Below are 27,567 nucleotides of genomic sequence, written 5' to 3' on the forward strand. Positions count from 1 at the left end.
ATATAGTTGAGCATGTGTCCCTGTGATATAATTGGGCATCTTTTGGGTATATACCCAGGAGTGGTATAGCTGGGTCTTGAGGTAGAACTCTTCCCAGTTTTCAGAGAAACTGCCAAATTGATTTCTGAAGTGGCTGTACAAGTTTGCACTCCCACCAGCAATGTAGGAGTGTTCCCCTTTCACCACATCCTCATCAGCATGTGCTTTCACTTGAGTTTTTGATCTTAGTCATTTTGACAAGTGTAAGATGGAATCTCAGGGTCCTTTTGATTTGCATTTCCCTGATGACTAAGGACTTTGAACAATTCTTAAAGTGTTTTTTTCGACATTTGAGATTCCTTTCTTTTAGAATTCTCTGATTAGCTCTGTACCCCATTTTTATTTGGGTTATTTAGGTTGTTGGTGTCTAATTTCTTGAGTTCTTCATAAATTTTGGTTATTAGCCCTCTGTCAGATGTAGGGTTGGTGAAGATCCTTTCCCAATCTGTAGGCTACTGTTTTGTCCAATTGATGGTGTCTTTTGCTTTACAGAAGCTTTTCAGTTTCATGAGGTCCCATTTATCAATTCTTTATCTAAGAACCTGAGCCATTGGTGTTCTGGAAGTTGTCTTCTATACTGATGAGTTCAAGGCTATTCCCCACTTTCTATCTTATTAGATTTAGTGTATTTAGTTATATGTTGAAGTACTTTGATCTTCTTGGTATGCTGGTTGTATTTTGGTCCACTTGGACTTGAGTTTTGTGCAGGGTGATAAATATGGATCTGTTTGCATTCTTATACATGCAGACATCCAGTTAGACCAGCACCATTTGTTGAAGATGCTTTTCTTTTTACATTGTATGGTTTTGTCTTCTTTGTCAAAAATCAAATGTCCATAAGTATGTGGGTTTATTTCAGGGTCTTTGATTTGATGCCATAGATCAACCTGTCTGTTCCTTTACCAATACCTTGCAGTTATGCTTGCAGACAGGAGTCCAGCATGGCTGTCCTCTGAGAGGTTCCATCCAGCAGTTGATTCACACAGATGCAGACATCCACAGCCAAACATTGGATAGAGCTTGGGGTCTCTTATGGGAGAGTTGGGAGAAGGATTGAGGGTCCTGAAGGGGATAGGAACTCCACAGGAAGACCAACAGAGTCAACTAACCGAGACCCTTAGGGGCTCTCAGAACCAACAACCAAAGAGCATACACGAACAGGACCTGGGCCTCCCTGAACATATGTAGCAAATGTGCAGCTTGGTCTTCATGTGCGTCCTGAACAACTTAGAGCCAGGGCTGTCCCTAAAGCTGTTGCCTGTCTGTGGAATCCATTCCCCCAACTCAGCTGTCCTGTCTGGCCTCAGTGGGAGAAGAAGCACCTAGTCCTCCAGGGAGACCCCCCCCCCCCAACACACACTCTCAGAGGAGAAGGGAGGCATGTGGGAGGAAGGATTGTTGGGGGGGGGGTGGGGACAGCAATCAGGATATAAAGTGAATAAATAAGTAATTTACACGACATAACAAAATATAAAGATATGTGGAAAAAAAGAGTGTACTTGGTCATGCAGCACTGTATCATGCCTGCACGCTTCTGCACAGGCACCCATCCGTGGAATACCATCTGCCCTCTCTTCAGCCTAGTTCTCTCATCTTTAGAATGGCTCTAATCCTTCCTATCTCAATAGAATGAGTGGCAGAATCTCTTGGATCCCATGCTGGACTCAAATTCTCTATGTGGTTGAAAGATGACTTTGAATTTCTGATCCCCCTGCCTCTACCTCCTGAGTGCCAGGATTCCAGGAGTCTGCAACCACATCTAGTTAATCAGGTGTTGGGTGGAGCCAGGGCTTTGCTGGTTAAAGCTCAGTAGTGGATAGAGCACTTGAGTAAACACAGATTAGAAATAGGCATAGGCAGAGAGAGAGAGAGAGAGAGAGACACAGAGAGAGACAGAGAGAGAGAGAAGATATAGAAGGAAGAAGACACTCAGTTGAGGGCTATAAAATGGAGCTGGGTGAAAGTCTTGCTCTATAACTCATTCTGGTCTTGAAGTCACAATCTTCCCTGCCTTAGCCTCCCAAAGTGCTGGGATTATAGATATGTACTGCCAAGTCTACTTATAGTAAATAATTTTGATATTAATTTCATGTTGAAATGACAAGATTTTGGATATTAATGCGTGGATATAATTAATGGGTATTAATGGTACTAATTAACTATTTAGGTTAAATAAAATATCTAAAGCCTCATCTGCTTTTTTTTCCAAATGAGATGGAGAAAATTTTAAATTAGATGATATACTTTTATAGGACGGCACAAATCTAGAATGTTCTCAGCATAGCATTAATATGGCAAATTCTCACAATCTCATTTATTCTCGAGTTTGAAATGAGCAATTTGGAGTATAAATAGTTCATTGAGAACAGTGTTTTCTGAGACTCAAAAATACATCAAAACAGAGATGGTAGAACGCTGGCCTACCATGCCCTAGGCCCTGAGTTTGAGCCCAGTGCTGCAAGAAGGAATTTTACAAACTTACAGTACACCCAGTTGATTGAGAAGGCTTTCCCATGCAGGCTTGTAAAGGGGCATGTGAAACTACAGAGAAAGGGGACCAGCTAAGCTCTGTGGCTTTTCCAGGTTCGCTGTGACCCTGAGATTCAGGAGCTGCGGCAGTGGCAGAAGAAGCTGCGTGAGGACAAGCACATCCGCCAGCGTGTGAAGATCTTCTGGGCCAAACAAGAGCAGAAAAGTGAGTGGTGGGCTCCATAGCCTGTGTTGTGTAGGAAAACGCTGATCCTTTACCTGAGCTCAAAAACGACACTCTCAGAGGCCGGCAGAACTCATCGGTGTGTGATGTGTGCGTGCGTGCGTGCGTGCGTGCGTGCGTGCGTGCGTGCGTGCGTGTGTGTGTGTGTGTGTGTGTGTGTGTGTGTGTGTGTGTGTGTGTGTGTGATTGTGTGAGCATGCACATGTGTCTGTGTGTTCTTCCTGGCAACTAGAGTCTACGGGATGTAATTCACATGGCCATGTCTCTCCCTTGAGGACAACTTCTATGTCACCTTGTATCTGAGGGCTTTTCTTTTCTAGCTTTGAGACTCCAAGAACGAGCTGTGATTTGGGGAACTATGTTAATGGCAACGTACTCCCCTAACTCTGTGTATGTCTGAACTGCAGTAGGTTTATTCCCATCTTCCTTTTTGTCATGAGCAGTTTTGTGTGTCAGTGTGGCTGGGTTGGGGAATGCTCAGATAGCTGGTGAATGCTTTAGCTGTGAAGGTGTTTCTAGAAATTAGTTGTGAGTTTGAACTGGTGGGCTGAACACATGGATGCCCTCTCCACTGGTGAGGACCTGAAGAGGAAAAAGGGTGAGGAAGGTTGAATGAACTGCCTGTTTACACAGAACACTGGTATCGTCTTGCCACAGAGCTCCTCCTGGTCCTTAGGCCTCAGGTCTGAGCTCTCAAGCTCTCCAACGTCTGATTCACCTCACCACATGTGTGGGCATGTTACCACACATGCCTATGCCCCCTCCACTCCTCCCTAGCTTGCAGATGGCAGATGGCGGGGCATCTGTGAGCCTGTATTTTGCATTACTAAACCTCCGTGTTTATCCACGTGTACATTATTGTACTGGAAAAAGAACATAGCAGAATGAATATCAGCATATCAATCATGGTGAGATTTCTGGTTTCCTTCCCCCTTTTGGCAATTGTTTTTCTGTTTTCTCTATTGTGGATATATGGTAAGTTAAAGTTTCAACGTAAAAGAAAATTGGGGGAGGTGCTAGAGAGTTGGTCCAAACAGTGAAGTGCCTGCCACATACGTATGGGGACCTGAGTGGCATCCCCAGCACCTCAGTAGAAAGCTAGGAGCAGCAGTGTAAGGCTGTAAGTTCAGTGGTGCTGGGTGGGACAGCAAGTGCTCTGCAGCTTGCTGGTGGGACGGTCCAGCCTAATTGGTCAACTGTGAGGTCAGTGAGAGACTCTGTCTCAATAAATAATGTGAAGAAGTGGTTGAGGAAGATACCCAACATTTACATCTGGCCTCCATATGCAAGAGAACATGTGTATACACCTATGGGGACCCATGTAATACACAAACACACACACACACAAACATGTACACAAAAATAAAGAGGGAAGAAAGAAAGGAAGGAAGGAAGAGAGGGAGGGGAATGGAGAGGAAGGAGGGATGAAGGAGAGGAAGGAGGGAGGGAGAAAGGGAGGGAGGGAGGGAGAGACTCAGCTTCAGTAATTATCCCATCTCCTGTTGGGCTGGCTCAGCCCTGGCCTTTCTTTAGCCCAACTGCCATTTCAGTTTGGTTCAGAACTGGGACGCAGTCAGTGCTGTAATCAGTTTAAAGGTCACAGGAAGCACAGTGCACCTATTTATTGCTGCTCTGTATTCTCCGGAGTTGATCGCTGCTCTTTGATTGATGGGCTTGGCTTGCAGTGGAGCAGGAAGAATAGAGTGGACTGAGTGCCAAGGAGAACAGAGCAGGGTAGAATCCTCTGTCCTAGCTGCCTGCTGTGTGCTCTTGTCACCTGGCAAGGAAGGGCTCCAGGAGGCTCTCCCATTGTGAGGCAGGGTCTTCAGTAAGTACTCTAATATGCTACCATGCTCAGCTGCTGTGTGCCGAGACCCTGAATGGCCTTTGAGAAAAATTAAATTGAAACAAAAGTGTCTAAAGACTGTCCCAAGTCCATGGCCAATTAGAAGGCAAGACAATATTAACGGCAGAGTTGTCCAGGACTCTTGCTACCACCTTCATCCATGAGGCTGTGACCTAGTTGAGTTCCCTGGGCCTCAGTTTCTCCATTCAGAATGGGACCAGTCACATACAGCTGTTAAAGGGTCCTGGAACACTGTCACAATAATATTATCTTTTTGAGTGACTTGGTGTTTGTTTCCTTTGACTCACAGACCTTAAACTCCGTGCATTCCGGGTGGGGCTGTTGTTATCTTCTTCATTGTGTTGCCCAAAGCATCACAGAGATCAGCGGTCTACACATATGTATTTGAGACATGAAGCTCTTGGGTTTCACTTCAGAGTAGAAGAAACAGAGGCCAGAAAGATCTAAGGACTTTCCCATGGGGCCTGTGAGATGGCTCCATTGGTAAAGCACTTGCCAAGCAGGCAAGGGGATCTGAATTTGCTCCCCAGTACTCACATAACAGCTGGGGGGAGATGCACATGCATGTAATCCCAGCTCTGCAGAGGCCAAGATAGGAGAAGCCCTAGGGCCGGCTGGCATCTGTTCTTTACCATCAGTGAGTTGGAGGTTCAGTGAGAAACCTCAAGGTAGAAAGTGATTGAGGAAGACCCTTAGTATCAACCCCTGCCCCCCCCATACATGAGCACACATGTGTGTGTGTGCTGTCACATGTGTGAACAGCTGTGAGCTTGAAGCCCCCATCAGTCTTCATTTTCTCATGTTCTACTGTTCCTTAGGGATTGATGCACAGGCAAGCTCCCCTGTCTGTTTTTTTGTTTGTTTGTTTTGTAATTTTTTTTTTTTTTTTTGTTTTTATTGTTTAGAGGGTGTTGGTGTCGGGGGTGGGGAGGGGGCTGTAGCTGGAAGGCAGTCACACATTCCAGGCAGGTGGGTTCTCTACCACTGAGCTGGACCCAGCCCTGTGAGCTGCTCTCCTGGATTTTATCTTTAGACCCAAACTTCTCAGACATTGTCTTAATGTCCAGTTTCCTGTTATCAGGCCATCAGAATTCTTGCTGTCTAGGTTTGTGTTGTCATGCCTCAAGAGACCTCCTGTGTGGCATCTTTTGTCAAGCACAAGTAAGTTGTCCTTTAGATTTGCAAAACAAACAAACAGTGGAGTCATGGCAGGTGACAAAAGTTTTGAGCTTCATTTCAAAGTTTCCCTCAGTGTAGAGATCCCCCTAGCAAATATTACCCTAAGGTGCTCTCATCTGACCATGCCTGTTCCGGCTTTTACACTGTGTGCTCTTGGAGGAGCCTCTTGCAGACAGTAAGTCTCAGGGAGGAATGCCAGCTGTTACAGTCACCTGGAGTCGGGTCTCAGGTTACAGAGTCAGAGGCTACTGTCCCAAACAACATTCTCTCCTCGGACAGAAACAGCTTGAAGTTTTCCACTCATTCGCCAGCAGGACAGGTGCACAGATTATTTTTAAATGTGTGTCTTCAGAATTTCAGCCAAAGCAGTCCAAAGATACATTGAGACTCAGTCAAAAATCTCATCCCAAATAAGAGCAGGTTTGTGTTTCATCAGTGATTGGTTTCATGTGTTCTTTGTTTGTATGTGAATACCCTTCACCAAACCCAAGGAGCTCATATTGTGATGAGCACAAGGTCAAAGTAAGCACAGCCGAGAAATCAAAGGGTAGAGAAACATTTATTCCCTGCAGCAGGTACGGAGGGCATGGGAGCCACTTCCAGAGTAGCAGTGCTGTCTTTGAATGGCTGAGGCATGGGGCTTTTATTCAGAAAACCTATGCGTTTGCCTATGGAAAAGCACCTTAGGGGCAATGCATTCCTGAGCATCTCTGTTAGGCATAGTTCAGGAAGGGATGAAGGTGAGGTTATTTAGGGCATCCTTAGTTTAAGCACATAAGCTCAAAACTTTAAAGATACAGACACCTCTAAGCATGCTCAAAATAATGAGGATGATAGGCATCTGCCTCTGGACGTGCTCAGCTTTAAAAGTGGTGTGTGTATGTATGTGTGTACCTGTGTGTGTGCACTTGTGTGTGTGTGCACCTGTGTGTGTGTGTACCTGTGTGTGTGTGTACCTGTGTGTATGTACCTGTGTGTGTGTGCACCTGTGTGTGTGTGTGCACCTGTGTGTGTGTGTGCACCTGTGTGTGTGTGTGTACCTGTGTGTGTGTGTACCTGTGTGTGTGTGTACCTGTGTGTGTACCTGTGTGTGTGTGTACCTGTGTGTGTGCACCTGTGTGTGTGTACCTGTGTGTGTGTGCACCTGTGTGTGTGTACCTGTGTGTGTGTGCACCTGTGTGTGTGTACCTGTGTGTGTGTGTGCCTGTGTGTGTGTACCTGTGTGTGTACCTGTGTGTGTGTGTACCTGTGTGTGTGCACCTGTGTGTGTGTACCTGTGTGTGTGTGCACCTGTGTGTGTGTGCACCTGTGTGTGTGTGCACCTGTGTGTGTGTGCACCTGTGTGTGTGTGTACCTGTGTATGTGCCTGTGTGTGTGTATGTATGTGTGTACCTGTGTGTGTGTGCACCTGTGTGTGTGTGCACCTGTGTGTGTGTGTACCTGTGTGTGTGTGTACCTGTGTGTGTGTACCTGTGTGTGTGTGTGCACCTGTGTGTGTGTTCACTGGTTTAGTTATCTGTTTACAGATGCATGAGTGTGTGCATGTGGATGAAGGCCGTAGGACAGATTCAGCTGTCATCAGCTGCTGCCCATCTTACATTGCTTGTGGGTCTGGTTTGGTTTTGAGATGGGGGTTTCTTATTTGCCCAAACTGGACCAGCAGGCTTGACTGTCTAGCCATGGAGCCTCAGGGAACCTCTGGCACCTGCCTGTCTCTCTCTCTGTCTCTGATTGCCCAGTTACAGCCATGGCTTTTTAACTGTGGAAACTCAGATCTTCATGCTTGTGTAGCAAGCACTTTTCCAGCCAAGCTATCTCCCCAGTCCCTAAGAAGTTTTATATAATGCATAGGTTCTCAACCTTCCTAATGCTGTGACCCTTTAGCCTAGTTCCTCATGTTGGAACTGTGGGCTCCCAACCCTAAAATTATTGTGTTGCTACTTCATAACCATAATTTTGCTACTGTCTTGAATCATAATGTAAATATCTTATATGCAGGATATCTGATATGTACCCCCAAAGGGGTTGAGACCCACAGGTTGAGAAAGGCTAATCTAAAGAAAAAGGAAAGAAAGAACAGTTTGAGGTACATTAATACAGATTTTTGTTCCTAGATACTGGCCTCGCCTTAGAGGCTGCTGTGGCCACGTTTTATTTGGAAATCTAAGAGGGTCAGACAAAAAAAACAAAAATCATAGCAATTGTTCCCATAAGACCAGAATCTATTATATGACACACACACACACACACACACACACACACACACACACCAGGTAACTTTCTCATAAGGTATATGCATTTTTATATATGAACAAATAAGCTTTAAGTGACTTTATCACTTTATATTTAGAAGCGAAGGTGTGAAGGTACAATCTGTCAAAGGAAGTGTTTGACATCTTGTTTCTAAGTGCTCATTCCATACTCTAGTGACTTGTAGTCATCACAAAAATACACAGTAACTTTAGGCACATGTGACAATTGACTTAAGAAAAAAATAAGGTAGTGGAAATAAAAGCCACTAAATTCATTTGGTAAAATACTAAAAGACCTTTAGATGAAGATATATTTACAACATTTAACTGATGAAAATTGCACGTATTGGTATATATTCAAAGTTCCTACCTGATGCTTTGGTTAATGTAAAGACATGTTGTGTGCTGGGTTTAGAGGTGGATTCCTTTAATCCCAGCACTTGGGAGGCAGAGGCAGGTGGATCTTTGTGAGTTCAAGGCCAGCCTGGTTTGTCCACAGAGAGTTCCAGGACAGCAAAGACTCAGTAGAGAGAAAAAGAAAGAAATGCTGTGTGACGTTTGTCATAATCAGCAGTGCTAGTACATCCGTGCCATCTGTAGCTTCCATTGATGTGTGGGGAGGACACTTACAATGTGCTTTCTGTCAAGTTCCAGTGGGCAGTGGTGAACTGTCCCCAGAGGTTAGCCACTGTGTAACAGAAAGGGGTGTCCTCTTCAGCATGGAGGTTTCCTGGAGACAAGAGGAAGAAGTACAGCCTGTCACATAACTTCCAGTCCAAAAGAAACAAAGCCTTCCCATCCTACGTTATGCAATGTCACTTACGATTTCCCTGTGTTCCCACAGCAAATAGAAACCTAGCTTCGAGCTTCCTAGAAGCCATGGCAAGAAAGGAAACAGGGCTATTGTGTCCTCACAATTAAACACAATCCTTGGAACTACACCTTCTTGAAGCTGAGATTTGATCTCACTGATAAAAAGGACTGTGTGGCATCCAGTGAGCACTGTCCTTTCAGAGACAACAATACTAACGCCCTTTAGAGCAGCTCTTCCTCCTAGAGGGAAAGGCAGCAGCCTGCGGCAAGGCATGGGAGCCAGGAAATTTCTTTTCACGTGACAAGTCCTGCAGATAAGATTTCCCTATGGTTTCAGAAATGTTCTTGGGCTGGAGATATGGCTTAATAGTAAAGTATTTGCGTAGCTTGTGAAAGGCCCTGGACTAATCCTCATCATAGGCAGGCACACACACACACACACACACACACACACAAACACACATCCATGCACATATACACACATGCATGCACAGGAGCACACACTAACATATGTACACACATATGCATACATGCACACACATGCACACACAGACTATACACACATGCTTACACACATATGCGCATACATAGAAGTACACATGCATATACACAGGAGCACACACACATGCACACACAGAGGAGCAACATGTGAATTATCATTTACAGTGTTGCATAGATTTGTAGTCAGTGCCATCAGTCCACTGTGGGACTTTGGGTGGGTGATGTCATGTTTGTGCTTCACTTCTTCTGCTTGTAAAATAAGAATGATCATGCCTCAGTTGTAATTCTAAATGAGATCATTGTTTTCACAGTGCTATAGCTCTTTATTAAGAAATATGTCTAGAAATCTAAAAGCTGTCATTTCAATTTAATCGTATACATTTTATCCTCTCTCATCTTCTCAAATGTTAAGTCGTTCTTCACTTTAATCCACAAAAAAAAAAAAAATAGGAATTTGATTAAGAGACATCTAATGATGTCATGTCTTCCTTCCATCGATTTTATTTTTAAAACTCACCAGTGTGTGGGGATGTTAGGATGACATCACCTTTCACACATACATTCTTTTCCTTTAAATTTTGCAGAAATCTGCCTGGCTGGGAATGTCTTCTCTTGTAATGCTTGCAGGCCCACACTGTTCTGTTGGTATCAAAGTTCAGTCAGAGATAATTTCTTTTTTTAATGGTTTGGCCTTAAAGTTTAATATCCTAAATTTGTTTATGCAAATGAACCTCATTTGAGGCTTCACTCCGCCCCTGCCTTGTTAAGCATTCTGTTCTATACTTAGGAATGTGGAAGTCTCTTGTAAGATCTACAAACCTGGGGAAGGCCCGTGATGATTGATACAGAAGGGTAACTTGATGGGGTTTAGAATCACCATGAAAACAAACTCTGGGCATTCTGAAAGGGAGTTTTGGAGGGGACCTATCCTTAACTGGGTGTGGCACTATCACATGGGCCGGGTCTTGGGTGAATAAAAGGGACAGCAGGAGTTGAGCACCAGCATCAATTCTCTCCGCCTCACGTGGCTCAGGCTTCTGCCGCCATGACTTCCCCACCATGCTGGACTGTAGCTGTGAGCCAAAAGGAGCCTTCCCTCCTTAAATTGCTTTTGTCAAGTGTCTGTGACAGAAATGGAAACAGTAACCAATATAACCAGAAGAACTAGGTCTTCCATCTCCCAGCTGGTAACCTGGAACAATTGTCTTAACCTTCCTGTGACTCCATTTCTGTAGCAAAGAAATGGCACTGGTAATACCAAGAACCACCCTCACCCTAGAGGGGCTGCATGGTCATTAATCCAGAACAATAGGTAGCTTATATTAAGTGGTCAACAAAAGGACACTGTTATAATGTTAAACTGTGACTCCAACATCTGGAAAATGTGTGTTGTTATTAGTAAACACATTGGCTTTGGGTTTCTCCCAGAACCAGAGTTCTGCCTCTTTCTGTCAGTGGAGACACAAGCCAATGACTCTTACACCTGAGACAGTTTCCCTGTGTGGCATGGAGGCAATTAGGACTGGTCACAGAAGTCTCTTGTGATGATCAAATACGGCAGTGATAGCATGTGTGGTGTTGGACAGACAGTTGGCACAGAGAGGTTGGTAGATAATTGGCGTCTATGTTTTAGTCAGCTAAACATTGTGTTTGTTTTTATTGTTGATGTTTTGTGTTTTGCTTGGTTTTTTTGTTTGTTTGTTTTGTTTTTGTTTGTGTTTTTTTAAAACAGGAGCTTATGTAACCCAGACTGGCCTCAAATTCACAATGTAGCTGAGGGTGACCTTGAACTCCAGAGCCTTCTGCCTCCACCTTTCCCAAAATACAGTTTTGATTCTAGGTAATTTGCCTACAACTGTGGTTCTCAGTGCCACAAATGAGAACCTCCCAGGGAAGATGTGTAAGGCTGCATCTGGCTAGCAGCCAGAGAATGTGATGATGTGGGTTTATTCTTAGTGGAGAATGTGTTGTGACCACATCAGCAAAGCCTGAATACTATGGATTAGCTATGGAATCCCAGCAATAGCTGAGGGTCTGAGATCTGCCTCTGTGAGGCCTTTCTCACCAATGCCATGTCATGGATTAAAAATGTAGAAACTCTGAGCTCCAGGTCCAGCTCTGCAGTGTACCAGGTAGCAGGCCCCTGGATGGGGCAGGAAATGTTTGTACCAACAAAACAGAGGATGCCCTGCATGCTTGCTTCCTAGTACGTATGTCCACAGCCGTAGCTCTAAGGCTTATACAACATTGCTCTTGAGTATGTGTCTTCTGTCTTGGAGTTGAAGAGTATCAGATACTGAAGTTGGCTATGTTGGGGAGACTACAGTAGCTGAGGGACAGAAAGACACTCTGGAGGCTTAGAGTCAAGGAGAGAAGAAGGGAGTGTGGGTTAAGTCCTGGGCTATTTAAAAGAGTTTAGGGGAAGCTGGTAGTGTAGCCCAGTACTAGAGCCCCTGCTTAGCTCCGGGCTCTGTGTGCCACCCCCAGCCTCACAGGGACAGAGTTCCCAGGAAGAAAAAGAAATGCTAAAGGAGAATTCGGAGGAGCACATCACCTACTGGGGAAGGTGGGATGTATACATTTTGCAATGTGGACCTTTTCTATGTCCATGTTTGGGTGTGTCACACCCAGAGACCACTCCTTCTAAAAGAAAGCTAGTGCTAATGGAAGAGACCAAGACCCTTAGCTCTTATACACTGATGTCTGCAAAAGCCCTGCTCGCTTGAATTTCTTTTCTTTTTTTCTTTCCTTTCTTCCTGTTTGTTTTTTGAATCTCTGTCTCTCTCTGTGTCTCTGTGTCTGTGTCTGTGTCTGTCTGTTTCTCTCTGTCTCTCTCTCTCTCTCTCTCTCTCTCTCTCTCTCTCTCTCTGTGTGTGTGTGTGTAGCCCTGGCTGTCCTGAAACTAGCTCTGTAGACCAAGCTGACCTTGAACTCACAGAGATTCATCTACCTCTGCCTTCCCAGTACTGAGATTAAAGGCATGTGCCACAAACACCAGGGAATGCACCAGGCACTTTACATATATTGTTTCCAAGCTTGTGTATTTGGGATACAAATTGTGTATCAGAAGTTAAATCATTTGTCCTGGGTCACAGTTGTGGAAGTAGCTGAGCTGAAGATGTAGAACTTCCTACAGAGGCAGGTTTCTCTAGGAGACTCACAGTGTTTCTTCCCATCAGACGAAGGACAGGAGGGCTTCAGGGAGTGGTTGGACCGGATGCCCTTTCAGAATACACCTGTCAGAATCAGTGCAGAAGTGACAGCAGCACCCTAGAAGAAGCCAAAGTAGAAGAACCTCAAAAACATTCTACCTTCAAGAGCTGGGCACAGGAGGCCCCTGTTGCATATGGTGTGGATGTAGAATGCCGGAGTAGGCAGACCATGGACGGCCAAAGGCCTTAGGGTTAAGAGGGGCAGGAGGACTGGGGCAAGGGGGTCCCTTCCTTCTCTTGCTGCTATTAGATAAGGGCTCTTATAGCCCAGGCTTTCCTGGAACTTGCCAGGTAGCTAAGGATCCTCCTACCCGCACCAAAGTATTGGAACTATGGTCCTGCACCAGCACACCTGGGTTTTCTCTCTTTTATCTTTTTCCTTTCCCTCCTCCTCCCTCCCTTCCTTTTTTCCTTCCTTTCTCTGACAGGGTTTGATACGTAGCCCAGACTGGCCTTAAACTCTCATTTCTCCTGTTTCAGCCTTCCAAGTTCAGGGATTACAGGCATGCAGCACCATGCTTGGCCAAGGTTTGTCTCCGAGGAACAGAATGTGGGAATATTAATAGTATGCACGATTGTACGGTGCTGTGGATTGGCTAAAGCCATTGAGTTGGCTGCTTTAGGTGTATGGCGTGTGAATTCATCTCAGTAAAAGTGCTTCAGCAAAGTAGAAATGAGGGGCTAATCCAGAGGCCTCTGCAGCAGGCAGGATGACTTGGGAGCAGCTTCTGTCATGCATAATTGTGCATGGCCATGCACAGCCATGCATAGCCATGCATGCATCCCCTCACCACCACCAGTCCCTGTTTCCTGCCCCCACTTAGAAAGTCCTCCCCACTACCCTGGCTCGTGCACCCATCTGTGTATCTTGTCCCCCTAACATTTGTTCTTCTTAAGGGTTCTTTGGAAAGTCAGTTGATGGTGTTTTGCTGGAGCAAACACGTGAAGGAAAGTTTAGCTGAAGTGGACACAGGTGAAAGGCAACAGCAGATTCATGAAGGAACATTTCCTGAAGCAGACATAAAGTGAAAGGATGTTCTGTAAAGCAGGCACGTGAAAGGACACGTGATGAAGGATTCTTTGCTAATGACGCACATGTATTGGTCGGCCTTACATTGTGTAGCCGAGCTCCTTTTATTGGGACTCTGTAGAGAGAAATGCACCTGTGCCAGGGGCTTCTTGCCACTTTCTTGGACTCAGGCTGATTGGCAGACTGATGTCAGCTGAGATGGATGCATGTGCTGAGGCAAGACCCATGGAGGACACATGATGGTTGGAGGGCATATAAATATGACTGGACAGACAGTGATGGAGCCTGAGCTTGGCTTGCTTATAGCGCTAGCTGTGCGGCGGTTGTGGTTGTGGGTCTTGAGTCTTTGCTGATCTTCATTTCCCTGAGAGAGACACAGCCTTCCTTCTGGTCCCTCCTGCTGACTCGTGGGGGACCTGAGGCCTGACTGTCTGTGCTAGGTAGTGCCCCCACTGCTGATTCGTGTTTGATATCCTGACTCTTCTGAACTGGATTGCTGGTGTATCCATGCAGTGTTTGTGAGTGACTCTGCCGCTGCTAACCTGTGAACTGAACTGCTGATTTCCAGACAACACAGACTGGAGTTGCTCCAAAGAACCTTTCTAAACAGGTCCACTTCCCTGTATCCTTTCTTTCCCACTACCTTGGGTGGGTAGTGGGCTAAAAGGGAGATTAAAGCATTTAAGAACCATCATTAAAAATAGGTTTTGAAAAAGTTAAGGTTACATTCTACAGAATGATTCAAAAAAGCCCACCCCCACAACTTGTCTTCTGACATGTTTCTTGGAGTTGGAACTGGCTCTTCTTCATAGAGCAGGACATAAGGAAACACGTGGCTGCCCCTGACCTTGGCCACAGTGCAGGGCGTGGGAAGATGACCTGGATGGCCAGGCCCTGTTTCTCAGCTTGGTATTGACCATCTGCTAGGTTTTAGGTGCAACTGTGTTCATTCCTTTGTAAATTCCCTCTTGCTGTGAGATGGATCTAACTTGGCCACTGGTAGTGGTTTTAACCTGTCGAGTCCCTGGAGTCATTTCTGCTTTGCTACAGCAATTTTACTGAGATGGAACTCACTTGTCACATAACTCATTCAATCTGTTTTATGTGTTGTTTGTAGGGCCACAGTAGACAGGAATGTCCCCAACAGCAAGGATGAGCTAGTTTCTTCTCCTTCTTCCTCCTCCCTTCTTCTCCACTCCCCTCTTCTCCCCTTCCTCCTCCTTCCCCCTCTTCCCTCCATGGCTGATTGAAGCACTCTTCCACTGTGCTATATCCTCAGCCCCACCCCCACCATCTCTATTTTTTTCTTCTATTATTTGAGAGTTCCTTCCTGTATATACTGAGGAGCGCACCCCCACAACACATACACTATGTTTTGGACCCATTGACCCCCCAGTAAGGTGTTCGGTCTTGTTTTAGTTTTCTACAGTGCAATTCCAGCTGTTGATCTCTTCTTCGATGACCCACCATCTCTATAGTGGTAACAAGGGTCCCTCTTGATGACACACAGTCTCTCTCTTTAGTAGTAACAGGGGTCCTACTTGATGGGCCACCGTCTCTATAGTGGTACCAAGGGTCCAGTCATAGTGCGCTTGCCCTGAAGCGAGTGCAGCACTCGAAGCACTTCAGCCTCCTCACCTTCACACACTCCTCTGAAGTAGGCACAGTTGATCACATCTTATGGATAAGAAAACTGAGTTACAGAGAGGCTGAACATTACACCCAAGGCCACAATGCAAAGGGGTGACCCCAGAGTCCTCTCTGTCCCCCTCATATTGCTGCACTATGTGGCTGTCACCTATGGAGTTACAGTGCTTGGGGAACTGCAGGTATTTCCTATAGGATCTTCCAGGATCCAGCCTCTGATTCCATTGCCAAGGGCATAAAGCACATGATCCTTTATGCCTATGGGCCTTAGAGAGCAACAATGCCACCTGCCAAGTGGCCCCACGCCCACTCTGTGAGTTTGTTGACTCACGGCATTCTCTCTTACAATCTAAATTTAGAATCCAAACAGCTAAAGTGTCTGCCAGCTTTCAGATCTGAGTCTCGTTAGTTTGAGCTGGATGCATTTAAAGGCACAGAGCTCAGGAGACTGGACGTTACAAAGCACAGACTATTTCCTTTGCCCATCCTTCAATACCCGCCCGCTCGCCAGACCTGAGACGTGAAAACACAAAGGTGGCAAACATCTTCAGCGCCGCTTGCTCCTACTCCACGGAAAAGCTCAACAGGGCTTTGTGTGGCTCCATTTAAGGAGGAGGCTTTGCTTGACACTCAGGGGCCATGCTGTTTGTCCTGTTGTTACTGGAAGCATTGACTTCACCTCATTCCCCTTCACAGCATTCAGAAATTTATCAGGAAAAGCGACCGGTGATGTCAGAACTACAGGAACCTCAAGAACGGCATCTGGGGTGAGGCCAGAGGTCATGTAGCTGTATCCTTGAGCCACACATGGACATTCCTGATAGTTCAGCTTTTAACGATAAGCCTGGCTATAAATCCAAGAGAGTTGATTTAATGTTCCCACAAATCCCCACTGGCTGTGTGACTGTAAACATGCTACTCAGCCTCTCTGACCTTTGATTTCCTCATCTGAACAATGGACATTATATCCCCACCCCCATTTTAGAGAGATTCAGATGAGATAATACCTGTGTTTAAGCTTCTTTTTCCTGATTTTGTGATATATATATATATATATATATATATATATATATATCCAAAACAAACAAACAAAAAACAACCAAGACAACTTACAGGAGAATGGGTTTGCTTTGGCTTACAGTTCCAGGTACAGTCCATCCATCATGAATGAGAAATCATGACAGCAGGAGCCTGAGGGACCCTGTCTCATTGTATATTCATCCAGGAAGCAGAGATCAGTGGCTGCTTCGGCTCAGCTCACTTTCTCCTTCTTGTACACTTCAGGATCTCAGCCCAGGGAATGGTACCACCCACTGTGGGCAGATCTTCTTGACTCAGTTAACCTAGTAGAGTTAGTTCCACACATGTATGCTCGGAGGCCCATCTCCCAGGTGATTCTAGATTTTTATCATGCAGAGAAAAGAGGCTAACCATTATGTCATGTAACCATTAGGAATAATGCCACAGTAAGCTTTCATTCACAAGATTCCTTGTAAATATGCATTTCACTTCTCTTGGTTATTTGTTTAGGAGTGGAATTGCTGGGTCATGTGCTAACTTTAGTGTCCCCACCTGAAGAACTCCCAGAGTGCTCTCCATGTGGCTGAGAAAGGTCACATTCCCACCAACCATGTGGGAAGGTGCTTCTACATGAACATGGCTGTCACTCAGTATTATCTGTTAGATTACAGTCATTGTAGTGGGTGTCAAATGGAATCTCATTGTGGTTTGATCTGTATTTTTTAATGACTAGTGCTGTGGAAGATCTTTTCTGAGCATGTTGGCCATTACTCTGTCTGCTCTGTAGAAATAGCAGAACAGAACTTTTATCCTTTTAGATTGGGTTGTTTGTATTAATTAGTAAAAGGTGATTGTGAGTGTGTGTGTGTGTGTATTGTGCATTCAAGTCCCTTATCAAATACATGATTTCAATTCTGCGGGATGTGTCTCCTCCTCTGCCCCTTTGCAGAACTAAATAGCCAGTCATTAGCAGTGCTGAGAATTCCTGTTATTTCTGAGTCCCAACTTTAGCTACAAAAGATGAAGGATGGAGGCAGGAAGAGATTTTTAAAATGTGGCCGGTGAGTGTCTATTGGGTGAAGCCAAGAGATAAAGGCCCACTCTACCTTCTGCATGTGTGCTAAACTCTGGACTTCAAAACCACAGCAACAGAACTTTGACTTAGAGTCCGTGGAGACATACACCCAGACACCTCAGCTTCCTGTTTATGAATGAATTTTACAGACTGAATCCTAAAACTACACAGAAGCAAGAAGCACTTCTGACAGGATGGTCTGTCCCCAAACTTCTCTCGTTTGTGTCCTGTGTCCTCTCTTGTCTACATCTAGTGTAAACTTAGTGTGAACAATTTATGCTTTCCTTGCCTCGAGTCTCATCATAAGTTAGGGGTAGCCCCAGGTCCTAGCTTTGGAGTGCATCCAAGGGAGGAAGGAGGCTGAGCAACAGCTCTCATCATGTTCTGCTTCCTGACTTGGAGTGCAGGATGACCAGTGCCTTCCCAGGCTCCTGCCTCCATGACCTTCCTGCCCTGATGCACCTCATCTGCATCTGTGGGCTAAATCCACAATTCTCTCTTAAATTGCTTTCCTCTGGGTGTTATATTCACAGCGGTAGCAAAAGTACTAATACAGATGGCTCAGTAGCAGCTCGCTGGACTGAAGCATTGAGAAGATACAGGAGAGGTAAATCATCTTCTGTAAGGATGTGAGCTTATGTGGAGATAAATGCATCACTCACCTTAGTGAGTGAAGACACTGACGTTTTCTTCCCAGGGGCTCCCTTAGAAGGAACTCGATATTTGAGACCTTGGGATATTAGTCCTATCCCCCTCTGATGTCTGATGAGTCGGGTTTCCAAGTTTCAGGACCTCTTGCTCTGAGCTCTGACTGCTCTGAGATCTGAGTCAGATGACCAAGTAGAGGCTGGGGGCATGGCTCATTTGGATAGAGTGCTTGCCTAGAGTCCATCCCCAGTAACTCATGAAATCAGGCACTATGCCACGTGCCTATGATCCCAGAACACTGGGTAGGAAGATCAGAAGTTCAAGGTCACCCTCAACCACTTAATGAGTCTGGGATATATAAATCTCCGACTCAAAAAAGACGAGCAAATATTGCCTCAGAATCCCTGAGTGTGGGCCAAAATGATTATTTATTACATTGCCATACTTGTGGAGATATTTAAACATAAGCTGGACTTGTTTCCACTTCTCTTAAGGCAGAGTGTAGTATGCATAGCTACTGCCAGGCTGTGGATATGCTGCTAGACTGTAAACTCTCTTGGGATGCCTAGGATATTTCTACAGGCTCAGTCTTGGCCCTGGCAGCTGAGAATGCAGAGCTAAATTAAAAGCCCTGGGCAGTGGCTGACTGGGCTTGCCTGTGTTCATTCATGCCTATGACTTTCTGAGTTCTGGAAGACATCAACTCTCACAGGCCCTCAGAGGCCAATGTAGTAGTCAGTGAAATGCCAGTCTTCATGTAATTTAACTAATTGCAAAAAGGAACTTCCTGTATATTCTGAGGTATAGGAAGAAAGTATTATCAAATAGAGATACAGATTTACACAAATAAACCAAAACTTGCTCAAGAGTCTAAAGAAATGTGTTGAAATACTGGTTTTATGCTACATTTTCCATTTCTCTTACAGCAATTGTATTCTTCATGTAATCCAGAAATGGTCTTCTTGAATATGCATCATGTGCTGTGTAGTGTGTGCCATCATAGTTCAGCCTTTGCTCTCTACAGAAAGCTTCTCAGCAACCTGTGTTAATTAGGCTTATTGTCTTGCGACTGTAACAAAATACCTGAGATAATCAACTTACGAAGAGAAAATGCTTATGCTGGCTCATAACTTCAGAGGTTTCCATCTGGGGTCAGTTGTTCCTGTTGCTTTGGGTCTGTGCTGAAGCAGAACATCTTGCTGGGGATTGTGTGGTAGAGCAAGCTTGGCTGGATGTAAGCAGAAACCAAGATGGGGCCAGGGTGGCAGTATCACCTTCAAGGACATGCCCCACTGACTTAATTTTCTTTTACTGGACCTCACCTCCTGAAGGTTGCATCACTTCCCAATAGAGGCATGGCCTGGGGCCCAAATCTTTGTCACCGGGGATTTGGGGGTAACACTTATCTAAGTGTAGCATATTCCCATTATGGATGAAGGAAACAGACTTCTTGGCTTGAGATACTTGTTCAGGTTCCCTGGTTGATAGACAGTAGGATTCCAAACCAGACCTCCCTTCCTGTATTTGGGGGACCCCATGCTAGATTTGATGTTATTTTCTTTTTCCCAGTAAGGATGCCACTTTTTCTGCCTTATGAAAGCAAGCCTTTGGGGGCAGCTGAGTTGGTAGAAACCTTGCCCAGCATGCATGAGGTTTGATCCTTTTGGTCCCAGCACTGCCTAAAGTTTCAGAATTAAGATCCTTCCCAGGATCATATTAGCGATTCCCCGATTCTTTCTCAGTGTAACCAGCTTTGTCACCCCAAAATCAGATGTGCCCATGTAGAACGCTGCCTCCAAGGAGGCAGAGCTTTGAGTTGGCTGCGGGGGCATTGTTTAGAAGTCAGCAGCAAAAACCTGCAATTAATCCACCCTGGAGCTTGCCCCCATTGCCTCCTGGCTTCTAGGTTGACTCAACTCTCCTAAAAATAACACAGTCCAACATCTGGTAAATCTACCGGCCCACTGACATTCACGCCAAAAGCCAGTACTTATTTCTCTTCAGAAAGGACAGCTCCAATCTCCTCTTCTGCTGTGGAGGCAAGAGAGCATGGGGCTTTCTTTTTCCTTTCTAAGTTTTAACTGTATTCTTCAAAATTTCTAAAACTGTATATTGATATTATAATGGAAAGGCAATTTCTCTTAGAAAACATGCTGGGAAGAGTCAGGGCTCAGGAGAAGAGAGAGGACGGTGCGTGTGAGCGAAACACACCATATACAAGCACGAAACTGTCAGGGTCAACCTGTCATTTCTACAGTTAGCACATGCTAATGAGAGAAGAAACATTATCAAAACAGAAAAAATAAATTTTACACTCTCCTCTGTTTTCCTGCCCTGATTCCAACTCTAAGGACTACGAAGGTGTTGACTGTGGTTTTTACTTTTTCTTGTCTTGTTTTACTATATGGGTTTTACTTCGTGGCCTAAGCTCCCCTTGAAATCATGGTCCTTCTGTCTCAGGCCTGACTGGCTTATGCCATCATGCCAGGAAGCCCATGGATTGCTTACCCCCAGATGGAGGCAGGCGAGAACCTTGCCTGTCCATTCACATAGCTCTGTGACTTTGGACGAGCCATCCAGTCTCCCTTTGCCTCCATCTCCCCCACCAGCACAGCTGTCCCCAGGGCACCTGTGAGGACAGTGTAAACGACAGACAGGCAGACTGCTATGAGCAGGGTCCAGCGCCTCAGGATGGATATTTCCTGATGAACTGAGTCGATGTTAGCATTTCTGGGGTCCCCAGGACCTGCTGAGGCCTGTCACTGTTTTTTTTTTTTTTTTTTTTTCCAGAAAGACAAGGTCTCTGCGTGGTTCAGGCTTGGAGTAGAGCTTGTGTTCCTCATGCCCCAGCCTCCCAAGAACTGGGACTACAGCCATGATCAGTGAGTGACTCTTGACCTTGGCTCTTACAAGATCTTCAGATGGTTGTATTCAATCTTTTCTTCCCCAGTTTCCTAATTTAATTTTATATTATACACATTTGTTTAAAGCTGCCAGCCTTTTCATCTAAGTCTTCCCATTCTTTTCTTTTTAATATTTATTTTTGACAATTTCTTCTGCATTCAGGGACTTTGTTCATGGTTCCCTGTTCCTTTCTCATGTTCCCATCCCGCAGCTGTGGGCCCTTCTCTGTCCTTGATGTCCTGCTTCTGCTTTGATGCCTCACTTTTTCTTCTTTTCTTCTCCCTCCCTCCCTCCCTCCCTCCCTCCCTCCCTCCCTCCCTCCCTCCCTCCCTCCCTCCCTCCCTTTTTTCCTTCCTTTTTTTCGAGGGCAGGGTTTCTCTGTTTAGCCCTGGCTGTCCTGGAACTTACTCTGTAGACCAGGCTGGCCTTGAGATCCGCTGCCTCTGGCCTCTGAGTGCTTGGATTAAAAAGCATGGGCCATGACACTGGGCCACCGATGCCTCACTTTTGTTTGTGTGGAGCCTTATGTGGGTGGTGATGATGACTGCAGCAGTTTTGCCATATCCAGAGGACATCATCCTGTAGTGGCCCTCCCCCTCCTCCAGCTCCCACAGTCTTTGCATCTCCTATTCCATGAGGAGTTTCCTGGCCTGGGGATGGGTGATGTGAATGTCCCATCAGATCCAGGCATTCTGTATGTCTTTATTCTCAGCAGTAGACAAGTTACCAGCGTTTGCTTTGACCATCGCCCACTGCAGAAAGAGGCTTCTCTGGCTTCAAGTGGCAGCAGTCTCTGGGTACAAACATAACTATGCAGGAGGCAACTGAACTCCACATACATTAGCAAAACATTATAGTAGATTCTCCTTGGGGCCTGTGCACCCCCCTCCCCCGACCCCAGCCATAGGCTTTTGACCAGGCTTGTAATACTAGGCACGTGTTCTCTCCTGAGGGTAGGCTTCAGTTCCAACCAAGAAGCAGTTGGTTGCCCTGGATCACAGGATGCCACTGTTGGGCCTGAGGTCATACCGTGGCTGGCAGGCAGCTATTATTGAGCACCTGTTCCTAAACTGAGTTAGATGACTGATAACTTTTCTCCCCAACAACTTTCATGGCACTGTGCAAGCTAGTCATTAGGCACAACACTGCCAGCTCAGGTCCAGCTTGACTTCATGGTGTCCTATAGCCTGAGTGTGTGCTGTCTTCACCAACAGGGCCTTACCATTTAGTCCTGGTGGGCAGCCAAGGGCACCGGCAGGAACAACTCTGAGGAGAGGTATCCAGCTCCTGGCACTGGGGTTTAGATTTAGAAACCCATGGCTTCTATTTTGTGGGTGAGGTAATTTACAGGAGGGTGTGCCAGTCATCACATTCCACACACTGAGCTCCTGCATGTGTCTACACCACATATCTACCACTCGGATTAAGATGGAGAACATGCCGAATACCCAACAGATTCCCTCAGGCCTCTCCCGTCCCTGCTACATAACCTCTCTTGTGACTTCAGTCTCCACAGAAAAATTTGCTTAGCCTCACATTTTCTGTTAGTTGAAAACATAGCAACCCACCCTTTTGTATATGGCTTCTTCTGCTGGACCTTCTGTCCGGGAGGTCCAGCTTTATCATTCAGAGAGTGTTAGATGACTCTTTATTGCTGTGACGTGTTGTTCTAAGTGTCTCACAATTTATATACCCATTGATTGGTACCTGGGTTGTATTCCACTGGGGTCCTTGTGAGAAATGCTGGTACGTTGGCTGCTGCCGGGTGTCTTCTGCTGGCTGAAGATTTTCATTGACACCTCTGGAGTTGCAGAGACAGGGGCTGGGGGTGTTCAGGTGTTTGATTCCAAGTCATTTTGTCCACTCTATGTCGCATCCCCATCTGTGATGGGTGAGCATCCCACTTGCCCTGTATCCCCCAACACTGAGTCTTATTCATTGTACAGGTTCTGGTGTATACTGGTTTCTCTCACTGTACATCATCTACCTATTTATGTCTCTGTCCACCACTGGAATGCCATTTCATTCCTAAACTCAGTTATGCTGTAGGGACCTGGCAGGTCAACCTGATAGATCAGTCTTTACCGGAGGAGCACTTGGGCCTGAAAAGGGTCTCAGAGATCAGCCTGTGACAAAACATGAGTTTGGGGAGCATATTCCAGAACTACCTGCTTCTGCTTCCTGAGAGCTGGAACTAAAGGCATGTGGCACTCCAGCTCACTGTTATTGTGTACATGTTAATTTTCCTGTCCATTCGTTTGTCTGTCAAATTCATTCTCTTATATTCTTTCCCTCTCCCTCTCCTCTTCCCTCCTCCCCCCCCCCCCCCCACCAGCTAGTCTGATATATTTTCATAGGATTTCTTTAGAAAGAAAGCTTATCCTCAGGACTGGGGAGATGGCTCAGTCAGGAAAGGGCTTGAGGTAAAGACATAAGGCCCTCCCTTTGGATCTCAAGCACACACACAAAGTCCAGGCAAGACAGTGTGTGCCTATAAGCCCAGCACTGGGGAAGTGGACACAATAGGATCCCAGTAGCTTGCTGGCCAGCCAATCCAACTGATTCTGAGAGTTTCAGGCCAGTGAGAGATCCTGTCTCAAAAACTGAGGTTGTGAGCAATTGAGGAAGACATGGAATATTGACCCCTGGCCTCTACATGCATGAGCTCACACATGCACAATTATACATGTACATAGACACATACCCACATGAGCATGTATATACATCACACATGAGAAAAGAAATCAAAGAAAAATAATACCCAACCAAATAGCAACCCACACAGCAGGTGCTTTAGAACATCAAAGAGCATGAGCATTCTCCTTGTTCTCTTTGTCCCCCTTCCGTTTCATCTATGGTAAGGTCTCCTTTTCTTTTTTAAAGCATGGCTGAGAGCCCATGTGATGACTGGGCAGAGGCCGTGGCTGTAATTTTGTGGGTAATGACTGTGATTTTGTACAAGGCAGGCAAACTTAAGGGGTAGACTACAGAGACTTCACCAGGAACAAATGCAAAGTGGGAGCCACTTGTTCTAAAAGGAGATCATGACTGTTTATATTTAGAAAAGTGTGTATGTGTGTGTGTGTGTGTGTGTGTGTGTGTGTGTCTGTGTCTGTGTGTGTCTAGTTTCTACCTCCCTTCTGCCTTCTCTTTAGAGGTATCATCCTGGATGTCTCTGACACTAGCTGGATGGCATCTTTGCATCATCCTTGTCTCCTCCGAGATGTTAGGGTGGCATCCAGCAATTTCAAATTTACCTCACCATCAAAGCTGACAGGAAACGTACCTGCTGTGTTTCCCCTGTGACATCCCTCCTCGTTTCTCAAACTTTGGGAAATCATTACATTTCTAATGGCACCCTCACATTTATCAGTGACCAGATGCCCAACTGACTTCCATTCTGTTGCTGTGATAAAAATGACCAGACCAAAGAAGCCTTAAGGGAGAAAGAGTTTCTTCTGGCTCACAGTTCAAGGGTACAGTTCGTCATGGCAAGGAGTCAAGGCAGAGGAGCCTGAAGCAAGTGGTCACCTAGCACCCACAGTTGGGAGGCAGAAAGCAGTGGAATACATGGTGCTGTACAGTTTGCTTTCTACCTTTTATACAGTCCAGGACCCCCTGGCTAAGAATGGTGTTATGCACAGTGGAAAGGTCTTCACTCCTCAGTTATCATAAGTCAAGATAATCTCCCACAAGCATGGCCAGAGGGCTTCTGCTCCAGGTGGTTCTAGGTTTCAAGTTGACAATTGAGGTTAACCATTGCAGGAATCATTTCTCAGTTGCTGGGTGTTCAGACTGCTCTTGGGCCTTCTGTGATGATTACGACACATCCCTGAATGCCTTTGCTCCGGCATATGGAAGATGCACCTTTTACTGTAGGAATTTGTTGTCCTTGTGAGAAGTGTGTAGACTTTGATCCTGTTGGGGTTAAGAATGTGAATATAGAGGCCAGACCACCTATAGTATGACCTCATAGAAACTACCTAATCTGTTTGTGTTCTCAATTTCCCTGTCTGTAAAATCAGAGAAAACAACATCACTTTGACTTAACACATGTCAATACTTCAATAAGAATCATACTTTTTTTTTTTAATAAAAAACTTATTGGAAAATGGGCTTTAAGAAAAAGAAAGAGAAAACACTGGGGATCAGAGTGTGGCTCAATTGGCAGAGCGCTTGCTCAGTCTGCACCAAGCCCTAGGTCCAATCCTCAGCACAAAACTGGATGCAGTAGTACATACCTGTAATCCTAGCACTCAGTAGGTTGAGGCAGAAGAATCAGGAGTTCAAGGCCATCTTCAACTACTTTAACTAAATTCCAGGCCAGCCTGGGCTATAAGAGACCTTGTCATTTGTTCTGTTTTTAATTAATTAAAAAAATCAAATAAACATGGTTAACTTTCTGATAAAAATTGCTGAGTGGAGAGAGTGATCCCGTCCCTTCTGTGACCTTAGGCCCCAGTACTCCTGGGGATTGTTGCTGCTAGTGAGGGAAAGCTCAAAGAAGCAGCTTCTTCCTGCTATGCCATCCCTGGGGACTTAAGTTCCCCGAGTATTTCTCTCTCCTCCCAAATACATCAGAAGCTCCCTAAGGATGACAAGCAAACATCAGGTGATTTACTCAATTAGACTCAACTGCAAAGACAGCTGTTTCCACACTTGACCCCATTGTTGACTCAGTAGCCAGTGAATGACAATGCTCTTTCCCTAGACTGGTACAGGCAAAGGTAATTCCCAGGCCCAGCTTCTGGAGATCCATTTGAAAGTCTAGGGTGGGTCCCTGGACTCTGGCATTTTGTCCCAGGTGAGCAGGCATGGTCTGTGGTCCCACATTCTCTCCTTCAACCCCGAGACTTCCCTGCTGTCCATCGAATGCTGCTGTCTGTGTGGTTTCTCTGGGCTGTGACCTCTTAGCTGTAGTACTGGAGGAGAAGAGGATGGGCGAGCTCAAGAAATGAAGCCTCATTGGTATGCAAGGCTTTCTTGTCACATTGCCACTAAACAGGAGCTGAAGAAGGGCTGGCACTTCTCTTTGGGATTTTCCACTCCTCCTGGCCCTTCCGGAATTGGCTGGATATCAGCATGCCAAGGGGGACAAGGACAAGACAGGGGCACTGAGGCGTCTGTCTGGTAGATATCTCTAAGGTAGAAAGTGGGTCCTTCCAGAAGCTCTGCTACATTCCTTCCTCCCTTCCCCCACTCTGCCAAGCCTCCCTTTCCAGAGCATATTTACAGGACTGGATCCTGCAAAGACTGGAAGGACTAAGAAGACCCCTTGGAATACAGATTGATTGATTGATTGATTGGTTGGTTGAGCCAGAGTCTCACTGCATTGGGACTTATCCAACCCTCCCTACTTCATTTTCCCCAGTAGCAGAGACAAGATGCATGTTCCACCGCATCCAAGAATTCTGTTTACTTTTTAGCAAAGTAGTCCTCGCATAGAGTGTTCATGCTCGAAGATACAGAAGGTAAAACACGGGCTTCAGTGGACACCCCCAGCCTGGGCCACACTCCTGCACCCCAGCAGCACCCAGGACTTCTATGGAGGGGATGGGGCATCCCCAGTAGGCTTATGCAGTAATAAGATTTTAAGTATTGTCTGCTCACTGATGTATGGCTGGTGAGAATTAGCTTGAGCAACCAAGAATGTACTTTTCTAGTACTTTATTGTGGCTTTGTGATTTCAACTAGAGTATGTACTGACTTTGTTTCTTTTTACTTCTAGAGATTGGTGGTAATAATACAGATGAGCTATAGAGTGAAGCCACCATGTAGCCACCACCCAGAGGGAGATACTGGCAATTCTCTCTCTCTCTCTGTCTCCCTCCCTCCCTCCCTCCCTCCCTCCCTCCCTCCCTCCTTTCCTTCCTTCCTTCCTTCCTTCCTTCCTTCTTTTTTGGCAATGTTTTGCTATGTACCCCAGGGTAGCCTTGAACTTGTGATGTGTTTGATTCCATCTCCTGAGTGATGGGATTAAAGATGTACATCATCATGTCTGGCTCAAAGTCAACACTGTTCAGTTTCTTCCTTGGGCAGTGAAGCCATGTGGTTGACTCTTGTGGTACTCAGAGTTCCTCACTAGAGTGTGCTTCCCTCAACACCAAGGTTTGGTATAACCAAGGCTACACTCTGGATTGTTCTGAGCCTACCATGCAACTACCCTTCAGCATCATTAGGCTAATAGGAGCTGGAGGATAGTGCCGTGGTTCATTCATGCCCATGGCTCTGTAGACTCACTCATTGCTCTGAAGCATAGTCTGTTCTCCTGTGGGCTGATGGTAGTTTCCTGTCTTCTGCTGCTGTGAGATGATATTTACTTAGTTACTTTTGCCTTTGTATCTGTATGTATATGCATGCTTTTGTATTTGCATATGTATAGGTATGAAAGTGTGTGTGTGTGTTTGAGTGTGTGTGTGAGACACCAGATTCAGATGTTAACATGTTTGCACTTGAAATCTTGGGTTAGGTCTCAATTATAAAGACTAGATTCATTTACTCATACATATAGTATATACTCATACATATAATACTAGATTCATATTTACTCATACATATAGTATAAACATAATTTTATGGAATTTTAAAAAATAATTCTGTGCACTCCACAGAGTTAAAACATGTAGAATTAGCTCAGTGCTCAGAAAGTGTTGGATTAGGGTTTGTT

General features: G+C 45.5%; 1 protein-coding gene across 4 annotated transcripts in view; it reads left to right on the forward strand.

Annotated features, from left to right (window-relative positions):
- Iqck (IQ motif containing K) overlaps nucleotides 1-27,567 on the forward strand; it is a 127,613-nt gene that overhangs the window by 97,975 nt on the left and 2,071 nt on the right. For 2 of the 4 annotated variants that reach the window (XM_076941714.1, XM_076941725.1), the window contains 2 exons: nucleotides 2,623-2,734; nucleotides 20,787-20,878. In XM_076941714.1, the coding sequence (XP_076797829.1) occupies nucleotides 2,623-2,734; nucleotides 20,787-20,875 (201 nt within the window). In that variant the 3' untranslated portion in view covers nucleotides 20,876-20,878. Of the gene's footprint in view, nucleotides 1-2,622; nucleotides 2,735-15,949; nucleotides 16,021-20,786; nucleotides 20,879-27,567 lie in introns of all 4 variants that reach the window. The other 2 variants (XM_076941718.1, XM_034494109.2) reach the window with 2 other exon arrangements.

Source organism: Arvicanthis niloticus, chromosome 1 (assembly GCF_011762505.2).
Source record: "Arvicanthis niloticus isolate mArvNil1 chromosome 1, mArvNil1.pat.X, whole genome shotgun sequence".
Taxonomy (NCBI): domain Eukaryota; kingdom Metazoa; phylum Chordata; class Mammalia; order Rodentia; family Muridae; genus Arvicanthis; species Arvicanthis niloticus.